General features: G+C 34.5%; 1 protein-coding gene across 1 annotated transcript in view; it reads left to right on the top strand.

Moving 5' to 3' along the window:
* Positions 1 to 20,023, top strand: part of LOC132552314 (ephrin-B2-like) — a 59,526-nt gene extending 39,503 nt beyond the window's left edge. Inside the window, exons 2-6 of the mRNA XM_060216475.1 lie at positions 16,657 to 16,777; positions 17,162 to 17,342; positions 17,827 to 17,931; positions 18,566 to 18,709; positions 19,147 to 20,023. Coding sequence (XP_060072458.1) covers positions 16,657 to 16,777; positions 17,162 to 17,342; positions 17,827 to 17,931; positions 18,566 to 18,709; positions 19,147 to 19,313 — 718 coding nt within the window. The 3' untranslated portion in view covers positions 19,314 to 20,023. The remainder of the gene's footprint in view (positions 1 to 16,656; positions 16,778 to 17,161; positions 17,343 to 17,826; positions 17,932 to 18,565; positions 18,710 to 19,146) is intronic.
* The last annotated feature ends 6,308 nt before the right edge of the window (positions 20,024 to 26,331 follow it).

Genomic DNA, 26,331 nt, shown 5'->3' with positions numbered 1-26,331 from the left:
AATGAAATTTTTGTGTATCCTTTTATCAGAAAAATATCTACACTGTGTACGTCTGATAGAGAAATCTTTGGTTTGTCTAATGGATTTCTGTGATAATAATATTTATATATTGAAACTTAAATATAGGTTCTGGAGTAAATATTTAAAACTCACATAGAAAATTTTAAGACAAGGAAAAATTTATAGAGGAAAAGCTGATATATTTAAGTTTATTACAATTCCTTCTGTATGTGGAACAAGGTTACTTAAACACTAAACATTCCAGGGCCATTTAGAAGGATTTCCTGATGCCTATCTTGATTCAGTCTAATATTTGTAAATTTTGAAAGATGCGATTGGGTCTGACATGGAAACTGCAAGGTGATGATAGTTTGAATTAAATTAGAATTTGATAAATAAAGATTTATGCTGAGTTTCATATCCTCTTGTCAAATTGACTACCTGAAGATACACTAAGAAAGTGACAATAAGCCATGACTCATGAATCATTTTGTAGTGATTACTATCTTACACTTAGAATGGAAGAAAAGTCTAGTATTTTCAATAACATGAAAAGTTTGAAAGGCACTAATAAATGTGATATGAAGTATTTGGTAACAGAAACTGATTTATGTTATAACTGAGTTGGTGGTTTAATTTGATGTTTTATTAGAAAATTGCATGCTATTTAAACAATTACAGGAAATTTTCAAAATTATAACAAACTTGATCTCGTATCTGATTTTTTTTCTAAAGGTCATCTGTTACTGTTTATTAGGCTTGTTTGGAAATGCAGACTTCATTCTTAATTACTGCCACAGTTTGGTGAAATATTTAGAATGAATTAGAATTTCGGACTGAAATCCATGTCACATTTGATTGGAAAACAATTCTAGTTGACTGGATAACAATTCTAGTTGTCTTAATAAGAATTCTAGTAGACAGATTGCAGATTTGAATGAAGTAATTCTGTTTTATACACTTTGAATTTAACCCTGACCTGCAGTACATTATTGAGGAACTCCAAGTTTTATTGACAAATTCGATGTCTTGTGGGACAGAGATATGAGGTAGTGTACATAGATCTGGAGAAATCGTGTAACTGTTAATTGTTGAATTATGATTATAGAGCTGAAATTCAATAGTCCCACGATCTAAATCATATCAGAAATCGCACCAGATTGAACTTGTAAGTACACAATAGAGCCTAATCAAGCATGGCATCAAGCATCCATTTGTTTACAAACAATTGATGCTGGCATGTTTGAACAGTTGTCGATACTGAGGTAACAACAGGCATCAACATCGTAAAAATCTCTGTTCCATAACAATGTGGTTAGGCATCTGTGAAAATATTGATTCAAAAAAGGTTTGTTGCGAAATTTTTCAGCAAAGTTGATTTTTGTAGGCTTAGTATAATAAGAAATGTTCATATAGTTTGTGCGCAGCTGTGACACTGGACAAGCTCTCACTTTAACAAAGTGTTATGCTAATAAATGTAATGACAAGCTTGCAACACATTTTGTTGCTTGTTAAGTGGACAAACTCCCATCATAGTGTAATTTTAATGGGTGAATTCACAAGCTTTCAGTATTATAGTAATATAAAAATAATGGAGCTCTCAAATAGAAAATGGCTTTGAGGCATTCTTCATGAGGTCAGTATTAACAAGGCGACTGAACAAACTAATGTTTCTGTTGCTTAGATGACCAAACAACACACAGCATTAGAACCAGTAAGGTGTTGCCAAATGGTGGCGGTAATATCGGTGGTACTGAGCTTGTAGTGCATTCAGATTCTCAATATAAACTCAATATAAAGTTCAAAGTTTTGTCCCCAAAGTCTATTTCTGCCCACAAACATGAATAATAAAGATAAAAATTAATGGTCCAAGGAAAAAATGAGAAATTTGTATAAAGTTTGATATTATGTAAAGGCCTCCACATGAAAATCAACATAAATCAGTTAATCTTTGTAACATAAATGTTGGACAATTACGCGTTTGATGTTATATGTGTAGTATGACAAGCCTTTTGGCTGTAAAAAGGCGCAATAATGTACGCCAATTTGTCTATATATATAACATTATTTTCCCTTCCTTGATAAATATTTAAATGAAATAATGGAATGGACTGGTGAGATGTAGGAGCATGTATGTTTAGTATCCATGCAGTGCTTGTCTAATATCATCATCAGCTGACATATTTATTATGTCATAAATGCTTTAGTCTGTCTTACTCCAGGGCAGCTTAGGGATGGACAGCTCTAGTCTGGTCTGCTGTCTTCCTACAGGGCAGTTTAGGGATAGACAACACTAGTCTGATCTGCTGTCTTACTACAAGGCAGCTTAGGGATAGACAGCTCTAGCCTGGTCTGTCTCCCTACAGAACAGCTTAGGGATAGACAGCTCTAGCCTGGTCTGTCTCCCTACAGAACAGCTTAGGGATAGACAGCTCTAGCCTGGTCTGTCTCCCTACAAGGCAGCTTAGGGATAGACAGCTCTAGCCTGGTCTGTCTCCCTACAAGGCAGCTTTGGGATAGACAGCTCTAGCCTGGTCTGTCTCCCTACAGGGCAGCTTAGGGATAGACAGCTCTAGCCTGGTCTGTCTCCCTACAGGGCAGTTTAGGGATAGACAGCTCTAGTCTGGTCTGTCTTCCTACAGAACAGCTTAGGGATAGACAGATCTAGCCTGGTCTGTCTCCCTACAGAACAGCTTAGGGATAGACAGATCTAGCCTGGTCTGTCTCCCTACAGAACAGCTTAGGGATAGACAGCTCTAGCCTGGTCTGTCTCCCTACAGGGCAGTTTAGGGATAGACAGCTCTAGTCTGGTCTGTCTTCCTACAGAACAGCTTAGGGATAGACAGATCTAGCCTGGTCTGTCTCCCTACAAGGCAGTTTAGGGATAGACAGCTCTAGTCTGGTCTGTCTCCCTACAAGGCAGCTTTGGGATAGACAATTCTAGGCAAGGTTGTTAGGCAGCACAGTAGGAACAGGCGAGGTTGTTAGGCAGTATTATAGGAACAGGTGAGGTTGATTCGACATAGAGAAGCAGGCTTTAAAGATAAAGGAACAGACTTTGTTGGACCTGGAAAGAAGCTGAAGACCATGTCACACCACACGACAGGATTGTTATGGGTTGCATCTTGCTGTCATGACAGAAAGAACAAGACTTTATTCATCATATTCATCGTGGAAGAACCCTACATCTGTATGAAAGCATATCTAACATCAGCTCTGCTCAGAAGTCAGGTGAAACATGTGTAAAATGTGTGCATCCGAGTCATTTTATCTTGTGGAATTCCCCTAAATGATATTGCTGCCTATATGTACTTAACTACATTCTCCCAAAAGAGATTCTGCATCTGTAAGATAAAACATGTGAACTTAGAGCAGGCCTTGTCAGTAATGATGATTTGGTCTTTGTTGATATAAGGGCCCCAATTTTTATTGACTTCTTTACCACTTTATGAGCGACGTTTATTTTCACTCGCTTTATTTAGCATGCCAGGAATAGAATGAGGTATTTTTATGAGATATACATAATTAGATGAAATGAGAAGGCCATAAAGTATGATTATATAAACTTGTTTTTACTGTGAATGATTTTACAGGTGTTTTATGACACTCTGTTCTCGATTGTTTATGATTCATATATAACAACATCTAATAATCTGTCTCTGAATATATGTTCTTAACAAAGAAAGCACAATTTTTATTTTGCTGTTAGAGAAATTGTCCTGTTTTCAGTAAGAAACAAATGTTTGATATTGAAATTCTGATGGATGTTTGTTGTAACTGATGTGGAAAGGAACTCGCATTTACTGTAGTTGCCTCCACTTACAGTACATGGAACATGGTCCTCATTAATGTTGACACGACAGAGTTTACACAATAAAGGAACTTCATGTAGTTGGAAATTTATAGGAACTGATGGTATAGGTTTATATTTAGAAATTTTTGAAATAATCTCGCTGTTATTAAACTGGAATATCAATTTGTTATTTTCTCCTTCCTAATTATCACTGCAGTCTCGCAGATGTGTCGCTGTACATAAAAACAGCACACATTGTACCAGAATCCACCAATATCAGGACATACTTTGCCTCAGACACTAGATTGCATGATTTTCTGTAGAAACAACATGACATAAATTTTGATGCAGGCTTCTAAAATTCATTTCATTAAGAGAAAACCACAGAAACCCTGGGGTAGTGTTAGATGAAGCCAGAGCGACAGAGAGTCCATTTCCTATGGAGTGTCCCAGCTGGGTCATAAAACGGGTGTCAATGACAGGAGTTTATGGTTAAATAAATACCTGATAATAAATTAAGCCCCCTATCTTATGCAACATCCAAATTTCCAATTTACATGGAAGTTTTCAAGATGGTGACTTTGACTTTGCTGTGAATACTGAGTGAGAGTTGCACAAGACATCAAACTAAGGCAAATATTCTGTCCTTGTTGTATAAAAGCTGGATACACTTGATGGGATTAAAACTCCTCTACCAATAAAACTCTACTCAAGCTGCATTTCTCTTCCTCACTCCATCTGAATCATCAAAATGTTTTACGACATGATATTCAGCCAGGGAAAAATGGCGTGACAACAAAAGTAAAATCTGTGTTTGAGTGTATAATGACATTTAAGGAATTTAAAATCTTTGAAATTTTTATATTTCTGATTATTTGTTGTCAGAAAATCCTGCAAAGGAAGCTAAGATTACAAAATGAGCCACATAGTGATAATTTGGACATCAAGTTATGTGCATTGGTTTCTCCGCAGATTTACGAAGCTTATTCTCTTCATTAGCATATCGTCAATGTCAAATCGTAAAATCGTTGCCTGCGTAGATTTAAACAGACCATGATGCTGTTTTAAATCATCTTACATGTCGTGGACTTTATTACACATCAAGCGTTTGATGTGAGGAATTTTCTGAAGTTTTGCTGAATGATCAGCCACTTATATCAGATGTGTAAGAGAAAAGGTCAAAGGTGATTTGTTAGAGACAATCCTATCACTTGTATCAGGGCCGCCTGTCATGTCCTACATTTAAAAGTGGAAGTGTTCTGGCTTACAAAGCAGATATATGCATCCTTTATTCTGAGATAGGGAGAAGAACATATTCCAAACCTGACTGATATTTGGATATCAACCATATTGCATGGGTCTTATCACAAGAGGTGTGCTTGCTGCATGGCTAGCTTCAGGGAGCTTTGAGTGTGTGTTGGGATATTTTTAGGGTGAAAAAAAAACAGGCCTGATATTAATGTTTCCTATCAAAGGATGAGTTCCTGCAGGATCTCGGAGATTCAGCCATTTTAGAGAGCATTTCAATTTATAGAAAGATCTTGAGATTTTATCATTTAACGGAGTTGTAATTTCTACAGAATTATAAATTCTGGTTAAATATAAGGGGAAATAAATTTCTTGTGGAAAGTTTAAGACAGCATGTGCTCTAGATGTTGAATATGTTAACAGTTTTGACTTCTTTATCTCAGAGATGGAACAGAGATGACAGAAGAAATTCATTTGAGTATTAATTAATTCTTCTTTAGATAAAAAAAATATTTTTGACATGGTAAAGATGTTAACAGACAAGAACACAAAAAAACATTGAGATAGTTGATTTGAGGACAGATGTTTTGAATGATTAGAAAGCTGAAATTAATTTAAAGGCTATACCATAATATTGAGTCACTCCGGACAAAACAACTCATTTCCAGTAATTTGAAATTTGAGAAATTGAGGGAAAAAACGTGGGAAAGGCAAACTTGGGAATTAGATTTATTTTTCAATCTTGCGGCCTTGAAATTTTCTTTTAAGTTATCAATCATATCATTAATTGTTCGGAGGGGTGGGGGCATTTGAATATAGTGTGATGATGAATTGTGGGCATATTTGAATGTGATGGAATATGTTAGGGAGTCTGAGCTAAAGTGTCGACCACAGAGCACTGAAAACCAACACAGGGAACTCTGAGGACAATTCAATATCTCTCATGTCCTCTCCTGAGAGGCGACTAATTACTTGGGACAATTTACAAAGCAGGATTTCACCTTATTTCTGTGATGTATGGGTGGATGAGGAATCTACCATTAGTCATTTCCGAGAGAGACACTGTGGTCAGGCTTCACAGTCGGACATGCTGCCCTTTGTTTTCATAGTCCTGTGTCATTACGGTATTCCTAACTGACCAATAGAATGGCCATCAATCACTTCTTTAAGTTCATTAATATGCATGTCCAGTCCCCAAATTTCCCAGCATTCTCGATGGGGCTCTTACACACACTTACTCTTTCCAATTGCTTTACACAATTGATTAATTAGGGTGTACCACAGAATAGACAATACTATCGAACAGACGCATTGGTCAACAGACAACACTTCCTCCATCAACAAGTATTTCATCATCAGAGACGCAACCTTGCTGAGCTATTGTGTAAAGTATATAGAAAGAGACTTCCTACAGCAGCCATTAGTTGTACAGGTATTAAGGTGAATACTAAAGCTAGTAATTACTACTGCTAGAAACGTTCATTAAAGAATTTGTTAAACTCTTACTATTATAATGATTCCTTACAATGGCAGCATTTCTTACAACATAGATGTTGTTAGAAGTTGGTATTTGTGTGAATTAGTTTCAGTATAAATACAAGGAATACAATAATAACAAAATAACTAATGAACATCTATCCTTGTCTGTCTGTTTGTCCGTTCCAAGGAGAGTATACCTGTCTCTTCTTATAGGTCAAGGTCACAAGAAATATACTCGCTGACCAATAATAGGTTGCTGATCAAAACTACATTGCGATAAAACAGAAGAAATGTAAATAAGTTCTTTGGAAATGAAACAATGAAATTAAAGCACCCTTTCCCAATAAAAAAACAAATCTTTACGGATTTATCTACAGAAATAAATTAAACCATAGTGGTATACAGAGCCCCTGAAATATTCATCTGCAAGAGGAAATGGCATTTACACAGTGCAATCACCCTTTGTTCCATAAAACAGGGGCGCCTTTGTGTTGGTGATGATAGCCGTATCAAGCAATTCTCTGTCCTTTATTGTCACATAACTTTCCTGGAGATGCCACATTCTGCTACATCGTGTTCTGAGTGAGCACACATTCATCCAAGCAAAATTGAAATGCTTACAATTTTGTTCTAAACACACTCGTTTTACAATCAATAAGTCAGAAACAACTAATTTTGTCTTGGATTAGAATAAGAAAGCTTGTATCGTGAGTTGCTATCACAACGATTAGCGCAAATAAAGAAACAACATCTCTGACGTTAACGGAGTAATAATGTCAAAAATATTCGTAAATTGTTCTGCGATTGAAAGTCTCGCTACCATACAGAACCATAACACAAACTTATCACTCTTTCTGACTGCTGGGTAGCTATAAATTTCTGTCAAATGAAGTTAAAGCACAAGCACTCGTCTTATTCACCATACTAAATTGTGCACAGCAACAGACAAGCTCATGGGTCTAAATTTTCATCTTAACGGCGTGGTCTTCTGCAATCTTGTTACACCATCACAATCTGAATCATATAAATGTTTTTATTATGTTTTTTTCAAAAAAAACAAATGTAATTCTATAAATAATGGGAGCGTCAACCTTTTCTCAAGCTTCCAGATGACCTTGATTTGGGTAATGAATTTCCATGCTACATTTATTTCGGATTGTTGAGGTTTGTGACGCAGTCTACGTTTCCGTTGGCTTAGAAATCAATATAAGACATTGGGATTGAATTAAAGTTGGCTTTATGAAGTTGCTATTTGTCAGATTTTTTCACCTAATATAGAACCCGAAAACGTTGCTGCATAGATAAAACACATTTGTTACATTAATGGGAATTGGACATTTGGCGCCATTTGTCTGCCAATTATGATCATGTAACGATTTAATTTGATCAAGTTTGATTTAATCTTTTTGTTTCTTTGACGTCAACTATGATGGGGTCCAGTAATGATGTTCTAAGAAACAGGATTTTTTGTGTTTCTTTGCATCTCAAATAGATACATGTATTAATTTGTCTTTGATAATTTTCACAAATCAGTCTAGAGATTCAATAGAAAATTATTTCCATTTTTATAGTGATAATATAGGACCCAAGTTGTAGAGCTTCATACTAAATAGTTGCATAGAATATTTGTATTTGTGGTGGACAAAAAATAAAGTGAAGATAATGAAAAAATACCATCCTTGATGTTCCTGCACACAGAATGTGCAGAATCCACTGTACTTACTGGTAATACACACAGAAGTAGGGTAAGAATTTAATGCCATGTACACTAATTTGAGGTTTTCAGGAAATCCTAGAGAAATGGAAAACACATTTTTGGATTCACTGAATTAAAAAGCAGATGAATTTTTTATTTGGGAAAAAATGTTCATTAATTATTACATTTGACATATAACATTACCATCCTGCTAAAGACATAATTTAAGATTTTGGTGGCAAATGAAAGATTTTCTTCCTCTTTATTTTCAATCATTATCAGGCACAGTTGTACTCTTAGTTCAAAAAATGCTTAATTAAGTTGGTAGGAAATGTGAAGAGAGTCTCTGCAGAGATGCACCTGAAATGTGGAGGTAAACCTGCCGTTAGCACGCTATCTCATAACACGGTTGGTAGGACATGATCCTTACGCAGGAGATTTATGGCTAAATAAATGAATGGGCATCATATCCAGGTCATCAACATTAATTTCATAAATACCTCTTTTCAGACAGATCAAGCTGGAAATAAAGATAGGGGTTCTATCCGTAGAATGAAGTTTGTATCTGTTTGACATGAAATGTTGAGTAATTATGTGTTGTAGGGGGCAGCAGGATTGACGTCAGTGCCACTTCACACAGATAAACCTATTGTGAAAATTTTTATCAAAAACATGTACACAATATGAATGACGCTTTTCAGTGTTTTTTCTTTTTTTTTGAATTGTAAAAGTTCTTGTAAATTAAATTAGGTTTTAAATTAAAGATGGTCTTCCTGTATATAAAGAAGGTTATACTAATGAATGGTTTTAGCTTGATAAGGTTTTATTTACAATGAATGTATGGCAACTACATGTCCAATTAATATTTTGAAGATAAAAATTTAGCAGTTTAAGGAGAATTGATTTGTGTTCCAGCGTAGAAGCTGCTGTACTTGTAACGCTAATATCCTCCTCAGCTTTGTATTGTTGGACCGAGAGTAACATCAGAGCCTTTACAACCAGTAATAAAACCAGCCAAATGAGTTGAATGAAGGGTGCGACATTATGGTATTTTCTGAATTCCCAAGAAATTTGCTGACAAAGATGCGACAAGTATACTGTATTCTGTCAATTTAGCCACCAGCATATGTCAGACAAAATTGGATTTTTGGTCTTGACCAGTCATTATGTGTACCGGTCGAAAATGTAGAAATGGGCTAGCAAGGATCATTAATGACAGAGAACCTCAGTTCCACATTTCACACAATCAGTGTCACTGTTGGAGTAAATTTTCCGTACAATCTTCACGGCTGTAAAATTTACCATCATTGTACACGTGATGATCATTTGACATTTGTCAGAATTCTGCAGTGAGTGACAATTATTCAAAGTAATCATTGTCATTATCAGCATAGACATTTTGGTCATTTTATCTGTTGAAGGCCATTTGTAATATATGTAATGAGTGTTTGGTATAGATTCTTCTGTGTTTTAAGGCCCTTCACTGTGTTATAACTACAATGAAGCATCACCATGTCAACTAGTCCATATTTAATCACTCACAATTTTATTTTCTTTTGAAAGTAGGTCTGACCTACAAAAAAATGTTCAGTGTCCTCGTAAAACCTTAAAAATGGTTTGAGTGAATATATATTTTTCTTGTTATACAATCTTATGGTCTGTAACATGGGTACACATATATGACCTGCTGTCTGACCAGAAAATGACTTTGGTAGTCATCAATCACTACCCCTGATAGTAAGTACAATGATGCTGACCTTTGGAGTGGAGGGTGTGAATCGTAGCCTGTTAAGGCATTATCCCCAATAGGATCTGTTCACTAGTAATACAGATTTTTATCAGCACATTGGGATGTTGTCCACCTCAATTACTGACCAATGGCCTTAGGTGTGAAAGCAACATACTGGTCTCCAAATCCAGCTATGACCAACACAATTCAAACCGAGCATCTCTGTAGTTAATCTCCTCCACTTACATATTATCACAGTTGGACACCTGTCCAAAGGCATTTGGGTCCATAATTTTTATCCCTATTCAAGATCAGTCATCAGTTGAAATGACCACTTTTGTGGTACATGTCCATTTTCATGATGAGCAGTGGTCACTGTGAGGTCATTAATGTCTTCTGCTTGAGCAGATGATAAAGACTTTGGGAAAGGTGGCCCCTCAATCTTAGAGGACCAGTTTTACCTGTGGAGAACAGCTGGCCTGGAGGGGTTGGCAGGGGCTTCTACAGGTCCTAATAGAAAACCTGTATTTTAACAAATCTGGCAATTTTCATTAAAATGTGTGTGAATTGAAATGTTTTCAAGATAACAATCTGGATTTTTATTTTTTTATAGTTCATTAAATACTGAATTATAAATAACATGTGTTACTTAGGGTAAAAATATTATGAAAGAAAAGACAAAAACAAAAAATGTATTTACTTGTATATTTATATATCCCTGTAACTTTTACCTGATAATATATTAACACAATTTGTCTAATTTCATATCAATAAATATTCTATGTAAATCATTCATTGTCTAATTGGAATTGACAATCAATCGAGCTACTACTATCCTGATGAAAGTAGGGTGTGACTAACAGCCTCGTCCAAATGAAATAGCAATCAGTTTCCTTAAAATCGCTTGAATTACTTGTGAAACAACAATTTTTGCAGAAGAAATTCATCGTCTAATTTCATCATTATTCATCCATAAATCAAATCCATTTCGATTCATCCAAGACTAAGATTTCATAAATTCTTTCATGCGTCAATGGCTTTTTCCTCGTTATCGAAAATCAGGGTCAATTGAATGTTTTGATGTCAAATTCATTGTGACAGTTTGAGAATTTTCATCAGAGAACGCCTAGAAAATAAAGAAGGGTTCTAATGCGAAAATGAGGAGAAAGTTGATCTGACTCCCTAAGGGCTACCTAGCTGGCTTGTGTAAACGATTCCTAAGTTCATTATTTGTCCCTTTTCACAGTTTCTTCATTTTCCATCTGATTGGTTTCCTAGTTAACAGAGAGAATGTTAAGTGAATCAAGAAGAAGGAGCTGCAAGGGTTTTGATAAGTAACAGTCCCTTCCATTATTCCCAGCGTTGATTTAAGAGACAGAATTGGATCAAGTCCTTGTGCTTTTGTCCAGATTTATGGAGATGATTGGAGTTTGATCACCATCCTAAAGGAAGCCAATCCTGCTGGAAACCTAATGCTTCAACACAGTTGTTATACTTCTAATGGCAAATTAGTAAATCATTTAGTGATTAGATGGGAAAAAATTATTCATATAATGAAATTTTAAGTGCACCATAACACGATCACTGTCTATAGCCAAACTGGAGGGGAAAACGAACAGTCAGAAACAATTCCTGGCATGATATTTATTTTTGGGACAGTTTGTCTATGGATATAACCATGTCATTGATCTGGAAAAATATTGGATTTGTGTTTCAGTGTCTGGGATTTACATGACATTTAGGGTAGAGGTTTCAATAGCTGTCTTAGAAGGCAAATGATCATGAATGCTTGTGATTTGTGTCATTCACCTAGTTTTATGGGTTTCTATAGAAATGAGTTTCCAAATGAAGACTGACAATGGAAATATTTGGATATCCCCTTGGGGCTTGTGGGAGGGAAAAACAACCTTACCTTAGTCAAATATCAACTCCTGTGGAATAGCAAATTGGATTTCTGGGCATTAGAGTATTGCCATGAAGCAGACAATGTCGTACATACTAAGTTGTTCTTCAGAAAAGACAGGACTAGTTTTATCTAGGGAAAAGTTAGCTTGTGCTCATGATGGATGTTGCATGATGGGAACTGACCAGGAGAACAGAGTATGTCATCAATTTGGGCTGTCAAATTTTCAAACACAATCAATGCCAAGAAGAACGTCTAACATTGGTGAGGTCTGTGACTTTCTGTCACTAAATCTGGTCTGTTCCACCACGCTTTGACCCCCCAATACCAAATACCTTGATTAATTAAATTCCAGACAGTAGATCTTGATAAATAGATGGAGATTTGTCCCTTAAATCTGGCACTAAACTCAATATAGCATTATTGACACTTGGTACAAAGTGATGGATGGGGAGACGAAAACATTTCTCCTCCATTTGATGTAATACATGATTTATTGTCTAGAGATAAGTTTTATACCATTTTGAGGAGAAAGTTATGCTTTTACTTGATACAGTAATTTGTACTGATACTTTGTGTGGGTGGGGCATGTTCCCATCAAGTGTCTGACTAGAGTTCTACCCTTCACAACTGTCAGTCCCGTGTTTACAAAACACGACGTGGAATCAATTTTCAGGGACAACTGATATGAGGGTTAAATCAATTTTGAGAAACAAATCACTGTGGAAATTGACAGCGGTAGGCTAAATGTCATAAAGAGGTTATTCTGTCAAATTCATCATCCCAGCAGGAGTTGTCTCCCACTGTACAGACTGTAAGTAAGGCCCTCTAGGATACGAGGGGCGGACAAGCCTGGTGCCAATAGATTGTGGTCTCCTGTAAGCTCTACATTACACAGGCTTTACCATCAAACATAATCTATTGATAGGTATATAGATGTACTGGTGTTATCTATGTTATATAAACAACATTATACATCACCTGAAAGGAATATCAGAGAAATGATGTTGGACATTTTTTATGTCTCCAGAAAAGGATTACATTGATAATGGTAGAAAACTTTCATATTTGTAGTTTAATTTGCATTTTTTTTTCAGTTGTAACTTGTTTTATGTAGTAAATATATCCTAATTATATCTAGATATTCAAATCGTTTTTGTTAATATCAACAATTTAGCAATCACAAATTGTATTGATTTGAAATAGCATGAAATGAATCTCACTTTACCTTGTTTTACAAGATTTCACTAAATTAATAGTCCGTCATCTGTCATGTCTTTTGAAATATTTTATTTATGAATGTTAGAATTTATTTCATTTATACTTATAAATACCCCATACCAAGCGTGGGATATTTCATTTTAAAATCTCGGGTCAAGCCATCATCATGTTGTATTGTAGACACATCGGTTTCTCATAGTCATTAGGGCTAATGGATGGGAGAGGTCAACAGTGACAATATCAGGTTTTCTTGTTTAGAGAGTTTAGTGTTATTTGTGACACTTTAATACATGTAACTGTAATTAAAGTTCATAATGAGACGTGTCAGTTTCACCTTTAAAAAATCTCAACAAAATTAAAAGTGTGATATTATGACGAACATGGGTGTCTTGGATTACAGTAATAAGTGATATCAGTTGGTGTGTCTCACTAAAGTATGCTGGTATCATTCTTTACATTATATCATTAATCGCTTGTTACCAGGAAAAATTATACAAAGAATTAGTGAGATAAGATGAATTATGGATAATATGATAGCTTGTCACTTTAAAATTGTCATTTTCACTTAGGAAATCAGGCGTGTCTAAAAATGTAATAACTCAAAACACACGCAAAAAAAAAAAATTGTACACTTGAGCACAATGAGAGCTGATCATTGATAATTTGTAGTTTTATTTCTTCCTTGATAAATCACTTTATGGACAAGTATTAAAATTGTTTGCTGAAGATTACACTGGTCAGCTGTGAGAGTGTGTATGAGCAGTTTTAAAACATGTCTGTAAGAGTATTCATCCTTATTCTTGGAGATGATCAGATAATCCAAGCTTCTTTGTGAATCAGGGAGCTTTATCACAGATTTAATTCTGGGTCAATGAGGTGCTATAACTTTGGTTTTTGATGGATGAATTTTCCAGGCACACTTAATGAAGCATGTAAGATTGCTCAAAATGTCCAAACATATAATTAGCTCTCCGTTCATAGAAATTCTCCGGAGAATTCAGCTCATCAAAGAACTGCTGTGCGGTTTCTTTCTCACCATGTTGTGGACTAATTTTCGTCTTCCCATTCCTATTTCTCATCTCCTCATCACATCGATTTGTTTTTTGGACATCATTTAAACTTTCATTTCCGCAACTGAAAGCAATATGACAATACCCAAACAGAAGTTAGCTATTACAGTAACAGCGGTGTACTTTTTAAGCTTTTACAATGGCTATTTTGGAATGTTGACTTAATTTCAATTAGTCTTTCCAATGTTTTCTTCAAAACATTGTTCTTGCATAAAACAAAAATGTTGATATTTTTATTTATACAAATTGATATTATGTGAGGTCAGATTTCCGAGTTTGTAAATTTGGAAAAAAAATGATAATAGAACATTTTGTCATTAGAATTGTATTCTATAAACCAGAGAGAGGTTCACCTTTAGAAAAAAGAACAATCTATAGACTTTACCATTTTTATGCTCACAACAAGTCATTAGGTAAGGTTATACCTGGGCTCTGCCAGAAATGCTGAGACTGTTGATGACATCCTACCTTTACAAATGTCATTTGTTTTCTGGTTGACTTGATTTACATTTAATTGAATTTTGATATCTACCTGGTATATTTCACCTGTCTGTTGGTAGAATGACTTCTTTATATCTACCTGGTATATTTCACCTGTCTGTTGGTAGAATGACTTCTTTATATCTACCTGGTATATTTTACCTGTCTGTTGGTAGAATGACTTTTGATGTCTGCCCAGTGCATTTGACCTATCTGTTGGTAGAATGACTTTTGATGTCTGCCCAGTGCATTTGACCTATCTGTTGGTAGATTTGACCTATCTATGGATAGAATTGACAACATAATTAAGTTTTCAGTTTATTAAATACAGACTTATAGTTATTTTAGATTGTCTGATCCATAAAAGAAAACCTGAAACAATGTGAACAGGCCTGAGGGGAAAATATATATATATATCATTAATATGTGGAAACCATTGTCACCAAAGTGTGATGGCTAGTAGGCACAGAAGGCTTTGTTCATCAATATCTGATCTCCTGTATGTGTGGATGTGCTTTGACTTCTACAAGTGATTAGGAGAGAAAATGCAAGGGAGAAGAATCGATTCTGTATGGGGAAACATGATATTTATTGAGCTCGGACATGCATGTCATAAAAGTATAGAAATAATTGTGTTAATTTCTGTGTTGTGGAGATCCCATAAAAACATCAGTTGTGAGGGTTGGAGGCGAGGTTAGTTTAATGGTCATAGCCTGGAATCACTGACTTTAATACTCATAAGTTTTGTACAAATAGGCATTGAAAATGACATAAGGAAAATGTGATATTGTGGAAATGAACAAAGAAAAGACAACTGTGTTTTTGTATGTACTAATTATACTGGCAAGTTATCGAAGGCCAAGAAAATCATGGAAGACCTTTGTGTGATGTCATTCAAAAGATATCTATATTTTCAAGATGGCCATGAGGTCTTAGTAGACTGATGATGGGAGAAATCTACAGGCACAAATAGGAATGCCATGTGTGCTTATATCCAAAGGTCAAAAAGTTAAGTGAGATTACTAAAGGGCAAAGTTTAGTTAAAGGTCAAAGATCAAGATATGAAGTAGTTTTTACATGGCATGGCATCATCTGAAAATGCTTAGAATGTCTTCCATGGTACTCGCTATATGTAAATGAAGTTCGAAATTAAAATTTTGTTCAGTAATATATTGTCTTTAATACATATACACATCAGTCAGGTTAAAGTGATTTATATCAATCAATGTACGTATATATATCAAACAGGTCAATGTTATACATCTCACCTGTTACTAGTGACAGTATGGAGAAGTGATCTGGGGCGATGTTCCTACATAAGAAAGATTAATTGTTGGTGAAGGGAGGACAGCAGTACATAGGATAGTATATAGCTACCTAGTACTAACAGCTATTCATGCATAGAAACAGACACAAAGTGATCAGATGAATATCAACCTTGACCTCTGACCTTGATAATATGTTACAAAGGAAATATCTACCCAAGACATAATGATATCTTTAGAGTTGCTTTCATCACCAGATGTAGCTAACATCACAAACACCTACATGTTATAGTAACATGTGACAATGATCAGGCTTGCTTCCTTGATGTTTGTTGTACAGGTAAGTAGAACCTCGGTCACAAGCCTTGATATCCTACATAGGGCCAAGCCCTCCTGCCTTACAGCCTACATAGGGCCAAGCCCTCCTACCTTACAGCCTACATAGGGCCAAGCTCTCATGCCCTACAGCCTGCCTAGGGCCAAAACCACCTTCTACCAGTGAAAAGTGTGGAATTTCTCTCCTGTAATTGATAATAAAAATTGTAAGAAAATCTAAGAACAACACCATTTGGTACTCTATAGCTATCCAGGTGTTGGAGCTCCTTTTCATGTTGATGAATCTAACCTCAAGGGATGGTAAGGAAGACATTCTCATGTGGCCTGATTCAAAGTACAAGCAGGCACAAACACTCTTCAGTGTCTCAGTAAAACACTGATTATATAAACTCTTCTAAACTGTGTTCCTGAGAAAAAATTTTCTTGTATTTTTCAGATTTCGTCGATCGGATAGTTCAATACATGTCCAGCTTAACGACAACATAGACATCATATGCCCAGACTACAGTGACAGGACAGACAATCCTGAGGAATGGGAATACTACTCCATTTTCTTGGTAAGTGCTTCTAACAAAGCTGTCACGAATAAACAATACAAACGCCTTAAGTGAAAAGTAGAAGCTTCAATAGAAATTAACCTCTCCATGTTTACTAGGTGGTGAAACATAGTTATGACTTTTCAATCATGGTCTTACCATTGTCCCAACAGTCACTGGAACATACTTTGAAACTGTACAACATTTGATGGTAGTATAAAGTACGTTGATGTTTTGAAAGTGAAGAAACATTTGCGGAGATATTTGTAATTACTACCGTATGTAATAACATCAACTTCGCGTATCAAAACCAAAGTGTAATGTTTCGTACAACGTTAATTATTGCGAACACTTCAATAGATGATGCCTCAAGTTTGATGAAGATATTTTCTTGATTTTTTGCAGGTTTCAAAACATGAGTATGAAACATGTACATTACTTAATCCTAAATCACCCAATGTTACACACATAAGGAACTGTTCAACACCAGGAGTACATAGTGATCCCTTCACAATTCTGGTAATGGCGTTTCAGCCAATCCCAAATCTTCCTGACTTCAAGAAGGGCCACAAGTACTACATGATATGTAAGTAGCTTTCAGTATCAACTTTCACCTTTTTTCTGTTTTCATTCGCCTGCATTAAGTTCATATCTGGTTATAAGCTCACCCATATCTATTGCATTCTAGTAGAATTGCAGAATTTGTAAGTTAGTGGAACCGATTTCGTCAAATCACCAATCAACAAACGGCCTTTAATGTAGGTCAACATTTTCGTGATCAGAAGCTCTTCACTATATCTAGGTTAGCTCTTAAATCTTTATGGTTCATCAGAAATACATCTATCTGGTAGTCATTTTAGGAGAGAAATTTTAAGCAGCTTTAGTTTTGTTGAGGAACATACGACATTGGAAACAGTTTTAATGTATCATTGTTGAGATGTTTTATGGTTATATAGATACAGTGTTAATGGAACTGAACACCTTGTACAGATGAGACTCTTGTGGCATCTAAAAACATATGATGTTTGTAAAAGGAGGATATGTTATTTAGTAATATGTTCTTATTACAGCAACGTCAACAGGAACACAGATTGGTATAAATAACCAGGTGAATGGGTCCTGTCGGACGAGGAACATGCGCCTCATTTTAGATATGACAGATAAACCGACAACAGGTAAAGGAAATATAAATACTTTATTGTCTTTCTCTGTAACCAATTCACTTACATAAAGGGGATGTGGTGATGGCTTTGAAAATATAGTCTTAATGTAATGGAGGGATATATCGTAATAAAATCTTTATAAGTAAATCTTTATCATAAGAAAATCTTTATCATAATAAAATCTTTATTGTATGAAAATCTTTATCAAGAAAATCTTTATCATAATAAAATCTTTATCATAATAAAATCTTTATTTTAAAATCTTTATCAGAAGGAAATCTTTATTGTATGAAAATCTTTATCGTAATCTTTAATAAAATCTTTATCGTAATAAAATCTTTATCATAAGAAAATCTTTATCATAAGAAAATCTTTATTGTATGAAAATTTTTATTATATTAAAATCTTTATCTTTACAATTAAATAATTCCAGTGGTGCTGAATAATAATTTTTAGCGTTGATATAGATTTGTATTTGAAAAATAATATAAAAAATGCATTAATTTTTCTTTTCTAACAATCCTGAACTGATTCTAGGAAAGAATATAAAAACCTTGTTTTTATCAGATATATCTGTTGGTTTTCAAATGTTTGTCTCCTGGTATTAATCGTTTAGCTAACCACACCCGTGCCTTCTTATTTCTAGCATCACCATCACCACACACAACTCCAACATGGCAGACAAATCAAACATTATCTTCTACCTCCACACCGAGACCAACAACCACCACGAAGACTACCACCACTTCTACAACCACAGAAGCACCAACAACCACCACCAAAAAGCCTAGTAAGTATCTTGTTTATATCAGTGTACACTGTCCATACAGAGAAGGCAACTGACCATTTTCTGTTGTCACTCGAGTGAGGGAGCTTTGATATATATCAAAGAGACCTCACATTCCAATATTAGGATTTTGTTATTTGTCTACCAGTAAAAAGTGACAAGTAGATTTGATATAGCATCGGGTTGTTTAAGTGATATTGAATAATTTTGAAAAATGAATCAATTGTAATATTAATTTATTGTTGTCTTTCTCAGCTGTTCAAGAAATTCAATTATCAAACAGATAGAAATTGTATGTATCTTGATTGGTATGAAAACAAGAAAGCAATTACATGTTAAGAAAATCAGGACTCAAAATGAACTTAAAATCTTCAGCATGAATCTTACATTATTCTTAAAATTTTTGTTGAACTACATGAAGACTTTTTTCTCATTTACAGCAAGCAAATTTCCAGATGGGACTCCTGTGGATCCAAATATAGTGATAGAAGCCCCTGGTGGGGAGAAGAACTCGGGCATTATCAATGCAGGCGCGGGCGAAATACAAGCCAGTGTTACAGTGACTGTCCTTCTAGTGCTTGTGACGTTTATACTACTAATACGATAGTATTAGGCTACGCCAAATAAAAACATGGACAAAGCATTGATAGTGATGTCACACAGTCAATAGGTACACAGTTTTCTAAACTGTCCCCAGGATTTCATAGTGTTAACCCTTGTCTTCATCTTGAGTCACAGCCCTCACAAAGAAGGTCGCAACCTTCCAGATCACAACCTCTGTTTTCCTGCTTCGACGTCAAACTGTTGTGAAAATATTGGCTGATGAAGCTAAAGTCATGCTCGTTAATTGTGACAACAAATGTTTGTATCTGTTGGAAACAAAAACTAGGTTGTCACTGTTTCTAAATATTCCGCAATTTTGAAGAAAACTTTTTACTGCTTGGAACTCCGAATTATCTTCTCCTTGTGGAGTCGTTCTCAGTTACCTGGGGGATTTCATTGAGCAGCCCTTTTTAATTGTGGAATGATTTTGTGGTAAAAGCCATGCATGGCTGCCATCTGTGTACATATCACCATGGTTGCCATGGCGAATGAGTGTGAGCTTCATCAGGACTAGCCAATCACCATTTTCATAAGACAGAAGCCATTGTATTGTAAATGTTGTGATCTTCATTTCATCTTCAGCCTTTAAACACCAAGTTATTTCATGGAGGACTTACAAACTTTGATTCCCGAGATCATCATTGAAGTGGACTATGACCAAATAAGGAAGTGGAGTCAAGGCCATCTCGGATATTTTAGTGGCAAGGAACTAGACGTGTGTGTGTTCAGTTGTCAACACACAATGATGATAACAGAACTGTGTATCTTGTTGTCCTGCTGTGATTTTTGTTATGGTGATCTAAGACATTAACAGCAGAATTATGTTGTCTTTGCTATGAAACAGCCGAAGATAATAGTCCCAACACTCTCAACTTATAACACTTTTCCTTTCTGCTTAGATATATAAACTAGGAATTGACAAATCTATAAGCCAGAAACATTTTAACTGTAGTTGCATATTACTTTAGTGCAGGAAGCTACCATAGGGTTCAAAAGTCAAAGACATTTTGAATGAAGAAATTTTGTCTTGGCAACATGTGTTTTGTTGCTAGGGAGAAGGGGAGACAAGTCCAATACTGAACAAAACTCTGATATTTTATACAAGGTACTGTTGATTTGTCTGTGTAAACAGATGTAAAAACATGTTTTATTTATTTAATGGTCTGATCTTTGTGTATTAAAGCTGATTCAAATTTAAAATTTGACCGTGCATTCCATATTCCTCGCATAAAATTATCTGAAAGGTGTGAACATAACAGGTTACAAATTCACAAGTAAATGAAATTTCCTACTCAACACACATCGCCTGTAAATTTCAAAATCATACTCCATTGATTTTATATAATATGAAATTAACATTACAATTTAGTGTCAACTAATTAATATTCATGGTAATAATGGAAATGGCAACTTTAAATTATTTCCAATAATCATCCAATGAAAACTTATGAATATTCATGTATATAACATATACATATACATATTCTGTTTTTACAATTTTTCAGAAAAACATATCATATATTGTATGTTGTAAACTATGGGTTATTTTACTATTTGGTGGACCAGTTTAAAAATAATCATATAAATGGTGTAGTGACGAAATTGTTGAGAAATTGGGATTTATAAAAGCCAACTTTGGAGACTACCAATACTTTATCATTAAATGTAGGAAATAGTGAAATCACAAGAAGTTATTACTGTGACTTTTCAAATTGATATTAAGAATTTTTTATCAAATGATTAAAAGATCTGATTTTTTTTTTTTAAACTGTTCATAATTTTACAAATTAATGTTTTGCAGCAAAAATGTATTTTGATAGCATTATCTGATCATGCTAATTACTTGGAAGGTTCTAAGATTTCAAAAAGAAAATTGACTAATGCATTGTAGTCATATTCATTACATGTCGATCTTTGCTTGTACTGGAGAGGTTGTTTCACTTGAAAGAATGCTTAGGTGCTGTATCTGATGCTAAGGAATGGTCACACATTTGTTTGAATGTTATCCATGTTCAGGTCAAGTTCATACATGAGTGTTCACTTATTTATGAATATTCATCAAAGTAATTATCATTTAGAAAAATTCATATGTAAATGATATTCATAAAGTGAATACTCAACCAATTAATTATCATACCCGAATTCTCATACTGATTTATTATTATTCATGTGGTGAACCAAGTAATTATCATACATGAATATTCACATCAAAAATATTCATGTGATGAATATTCGTTGAAGTGATTATCACTATGTGGTTATTTATATCATTCTTCCTAAATGTTACAGATTCTTTAATCAACCTGTAGACAAAAATCTCAAATTGCTCACAGAACCATTTTGAGTTGTGTACAGATCCCTTTTCTGTAATATATGTGTGTTCTGTTGTTGTTTATGTTAAGTGAAGATAATTTTCACTCTAAAAAATCAATGTTATGGATAAATGAATATGCATAATTATATTCAATGTAGACAATAACTAAAAACATGCTGCTCTAAATAATAATCAGCTGAAGGTGTATAATTCTATTTGATCATCAGGAAGTGAGACATGAAATACCAAGAAAACTATGTAAATCTTTATTACAGCAGAAAGTTGTGCTTTGGTAAAATAATGATTCCAAATTCCATGGTCCGGAATTCTTTCTTATAAGAACGCAAACTGACTTAGAAGGTTTTAGACGTTCAAGTGTTTTTCTGAACCGTTCAAGATTGAAACATTTTTTAGTAAGGCCACAAAATCCTTCAACTTTCCAGAAAGAAATTCTTAGTTATTGTTTACATCGTATATATTAAAGAATGTAATTTTGACATGTCATGATGATAAGCAATATATACTGGCATGCAGTGTTAGACGGCACAGTGGATGTGTTTCGTTTTTTTACCATGTGACCCCTTAGAGGACACAGTGGGTATTTGGTTTTGTACCATGTGACCCCTTAGAGGACACAGTGGGTATTTGGTTTTGTACCATGTGATCCGTGTATAACTGATTATTTAAATGAAGCGTGCTGTTTTGTCTGCTAAATATCAACAAATTGTACAAAACCAAACGTTTTGTAAATATCTATGTACAGTTGTAATTATTGTGTTATTTGACTTGTAAAAACCAATGGGAAACACTGTGGACATTGAGCAGCGTGAAAGTGTGACGTGTGATCACTGTATACAATATGTACAACTATTTTTTGGCGAAGAGTTTGTTGCTTTGATATTTCATGCACAGCGTTCACTTTGTATGTGTAGAGCACATTTTTTGAAAAATGAAAGAAAAATCCAAAGTTGTCTGCTCTTGAAGGGCAGAAAACTCTAATGCAGTGATTCAGAATGTTAAATATTTATGCGGAAATGTGTTTTTTGATTATCATGCAGGGCGATCCTGCAGTGGTTGTCGCCCTTTGTGCTTGCCTTGTGAGGTGTCATGCAGATTTTTACAAGTGTGTGAATGTAAGAGTTAAGTAGAGTTAAGTCTGTGGATAGTTAAAGTGTGTCAGCGCTGAACAAGTTGGATGTGTCTGTAAATCAAGCAAGTGTGTCTGTGATAGGTGTGTGCGTTGAGGTGTGGACAAGACAACAGGTAATTTGTGTATTCATGCATTACTTTAAAAACAAAAACAAAACAATTTGCACAGTAATAAAATGTGCCAGTGAATCCTTGTTCCTTTAGTCTTTAACTGTATGTTATTATTGTTTGCTGAGGATAAATATCCGCTAGGGATGTTACATAGTTGAGAATCATCGGGGGACCAGAGTTGAATATACATAATTCACAGGGATCTGGAAATTAATACAGAGGCCTGAATGAGCAAGGTTTCACTGTGTGATTTTAATGTTTTATAACAAATGAACAATTCTGTTCTCATCCTAATAGTAAATTTTTAAACTTTGAAATAACATTAGTAACAAGGTCAAATGGATGTTATGCTGGTTTTTGATACATTTCTTGGTGTAAGCCTTATGAATGTATTAAATACTGTATAATAAATCACTAATCGTGAGCCCTTGTCGGGTGACATAGAGACAAAATGATCAGATTATTCAATACATGTCACTGAAAACAACTCTTTAATTCCAGGAATGTAATTTGAAGCCCTTAATGAAAGGAAATTGTACAATCATCGGAATATTTAGATTATATATGTTCATTGGAATACTTTAATTTTGAAGATTATTTTGTAAAATATTGAGACACAAATGAATGATGTGTGTGATGAATTGTTTGAAAGGTATTCTGAAGGAGAGAAATAAAAATTAACAAACATGAAATACCTTTTATTTTTTATTACAATTCGATTTGATCTTACGATCTGTTGTGTTGAAATAGAGAGATTAATTAGGGTTTCAAAAACATTAGTGAATGAAAACATTTAAATACACACCTCTCCCCGCCCCCCCCCCCCCACCCCCCCCCCCCCCACCCCCACCCACCCCCACCCACCCCCACCCCACCCCCCACACCCACCCCCCCCTTTTTTTTTAATTAATGATTTAAGGATATATTTCATCCACAAAACACTAATTCATTATTTGAATTTCTTTAATGGTTAACATCTGCAATAATGGTCCCTTTAATGGTGTTGGTGAGTTTGTAAACCTGTCAGTCATAAGGAGTCTAATTACAGGAGTTATCACAACTTTAATGAGTATACTATAAAATTGTTTCCAGACCCCACACATCTTGTTTAACATTGACCTTGTTCATTAAGGATTAAATGTATTATCTGGAACATCAATACAATCTTTTTACATTAACAAGAACAGAAGTTTCCGGAAATGTGGAAAGAGGATGTCTTGTCGATGACTGTGTCAAATGGTGACAAGGTCACCCTGGAAGCACCTTAGTGCTGCCCTACAGAAATAGGACCTGGTTATCACTGACAGAGTTTACATACAAATATTGCATCCTTAAAAATGAGCCACGTTCTCGTCTGATATTCTGATGATATTGTCGGTAGTGGTGGTATCAGTAATTGTCAACCTCCCATCTTGGATTCAGTGGTTCTAAAGGAATAAAAATGTTACATCATTGATATTCAACGGAAAATGCTAAACAAGGAGATGAAATTTCAGGAGGGAACAAATGTGATCGTTTCTTACCTGGATTTTTGTTTTAACAGCCTAACAATAGACTTCACGAAACCATAGTAATACAGGCATCAAAATACTGAAGCTGGTTTATCTCTAAACTACATCAGTAATGACGTATAGAATACATTGAAATTTGAAAAAAAAAATCAGAATGAAAAAAAAGCAGGACAGATATGTTCTGAACAGCCTTCTTTATCACCCCAAAAATATTGTTTGATTTAATGTAAAAATCATTGAATTTCTGTTGGATTGTTGCATCACAAAACAACATATATTGGTTGTTACTTAACAAAACACTAGATATGGGTTATAACTTATAAACACTGGGTATGGGCTGTTACTTAACAAGACACTTGATATGGGTTGTTACTTAACAAAACACTGGATATAGGTTGTTACTTAACAAAACACTGGATATGGGTTATAACTTATAAACACTGGGTATGGGCTGTTACTTAACAAGACACTGGATATGGGCTGTTACTTGACAAAACACTTGATATTGGCTGTTACTTAACAAAACACTGGATATAGGTTGTTACTTAACCAAACACTGGATATGGGTTGTAACTTATGAACACTGGATATGGTTTGTTACTTAACTAAACACTGGATATGGGCTGTTACTTAACAAAACACTTGATATTGGCTGTTACTTAACAAAAAACTGGATATTGGTTGTTACTTAACAAAACACTAGATATTGGTTGTTACTTAATAAAACACTGGATATTGGTTGTTACTTAATAAAACACTGGATATGGGTTGTTACTTAATAAAACACTGGATATTGGTTGTTACTTAACAAAACACTAGATATTGGTTGTTATTTAATAAAACACTGGATATGGGTTTGTTACTTAATAAAACACTGGATATGGGTTGTTACTTAATAAAACACCGGATATTGGTTGTTACTTAACAAAACACTAGATATTGGTTGTTATTTAATAAAACACTGGATATGGGTTTGTTACTTAATAAAACACTGGATATGGGTTGTTACTTAATAAAACACTAGATATTGGTTGTTACTTAATAAAACACTAGATATTGGTTGTTACTTAATATAACACTGGATATGGGTTGTTACTTAACAAAACACTAGATATGGGTTTTTTACTTAACAAAACACTGGATATCGGCTGTTACTTAACAAAACACTAGATATTAGTTGTTACTTAATAAAACACTGGATATGGGTTTGTTACTTAACAAAACACTGGATATAGGTTGTTACTTAACAAAACACTAGACATTGGTTGTTACTTTATAAAACACTAGATATTGGTTGTTACTTAATAAAACACTGGATATGGGTTGTTACTTAACACAACACTAGATATTGGTTGTTACTTAATAAAACACTGGATATGGGTTTGTTACTTAACAAAACACTAGATATTGGTTGTTACTTAATAAAACACTGGATATGGGTTTGTTACTTAATAAAACACTGGATATGGGTTGTTACTTAACAAAACACTAGATATTGGTTGTTACTTAATAAAACACTGGATATGGGTTTGTTACTTAACAAAACACTAGATATGGGTTTGTTACTTAATAAAACACTGGATATGGGTTTGTTACTTAATAAAACACTGGATATCGGCTGTTACTTAACAAAACACTAGATATTGGTTGTTACTTAATAAAACACTGGATATGGGTTTGTTACTTAACAAAACACTAGATATTGGTTGTTACTTAATAAAATACTGGATATGGGTTGTTACTTAACAAAACACTAGATATTGGTTGTTACTTAATAAAACACTGGATATGGGTTGTTACTTAATAAGACACTGGATATGGGTTTGTTACTTATCAAAAGATTGGATAAGTTTTAGGAGATTGATTTTCCTTTTCTAGACCAGAAAATATTAACGAGAAAAAGAGAATGTATTTACGAAACATGTACTTCACAATTT

The sequence above is a fragment of the Ylistrum balloti genome, unplaced genomic scaffold, assembly GCF_031769215.1.
Source record: "Ylistrum balloti isolate Yb309-2 unplaced genomic scaffold, AGI_CSIRO_Ybal_v1 Utg370242, whole genome shotgun sequence".
Lineage (NCBI taxonomy): Eukaryota > Metazoa > Mollusca > Bivalvia > Pectinida > Pectinidae > Ylistrum > Ylistrum balloti.
This window is presented reverse-complemented; position numbering and strand designations above follow the sequence as displayed.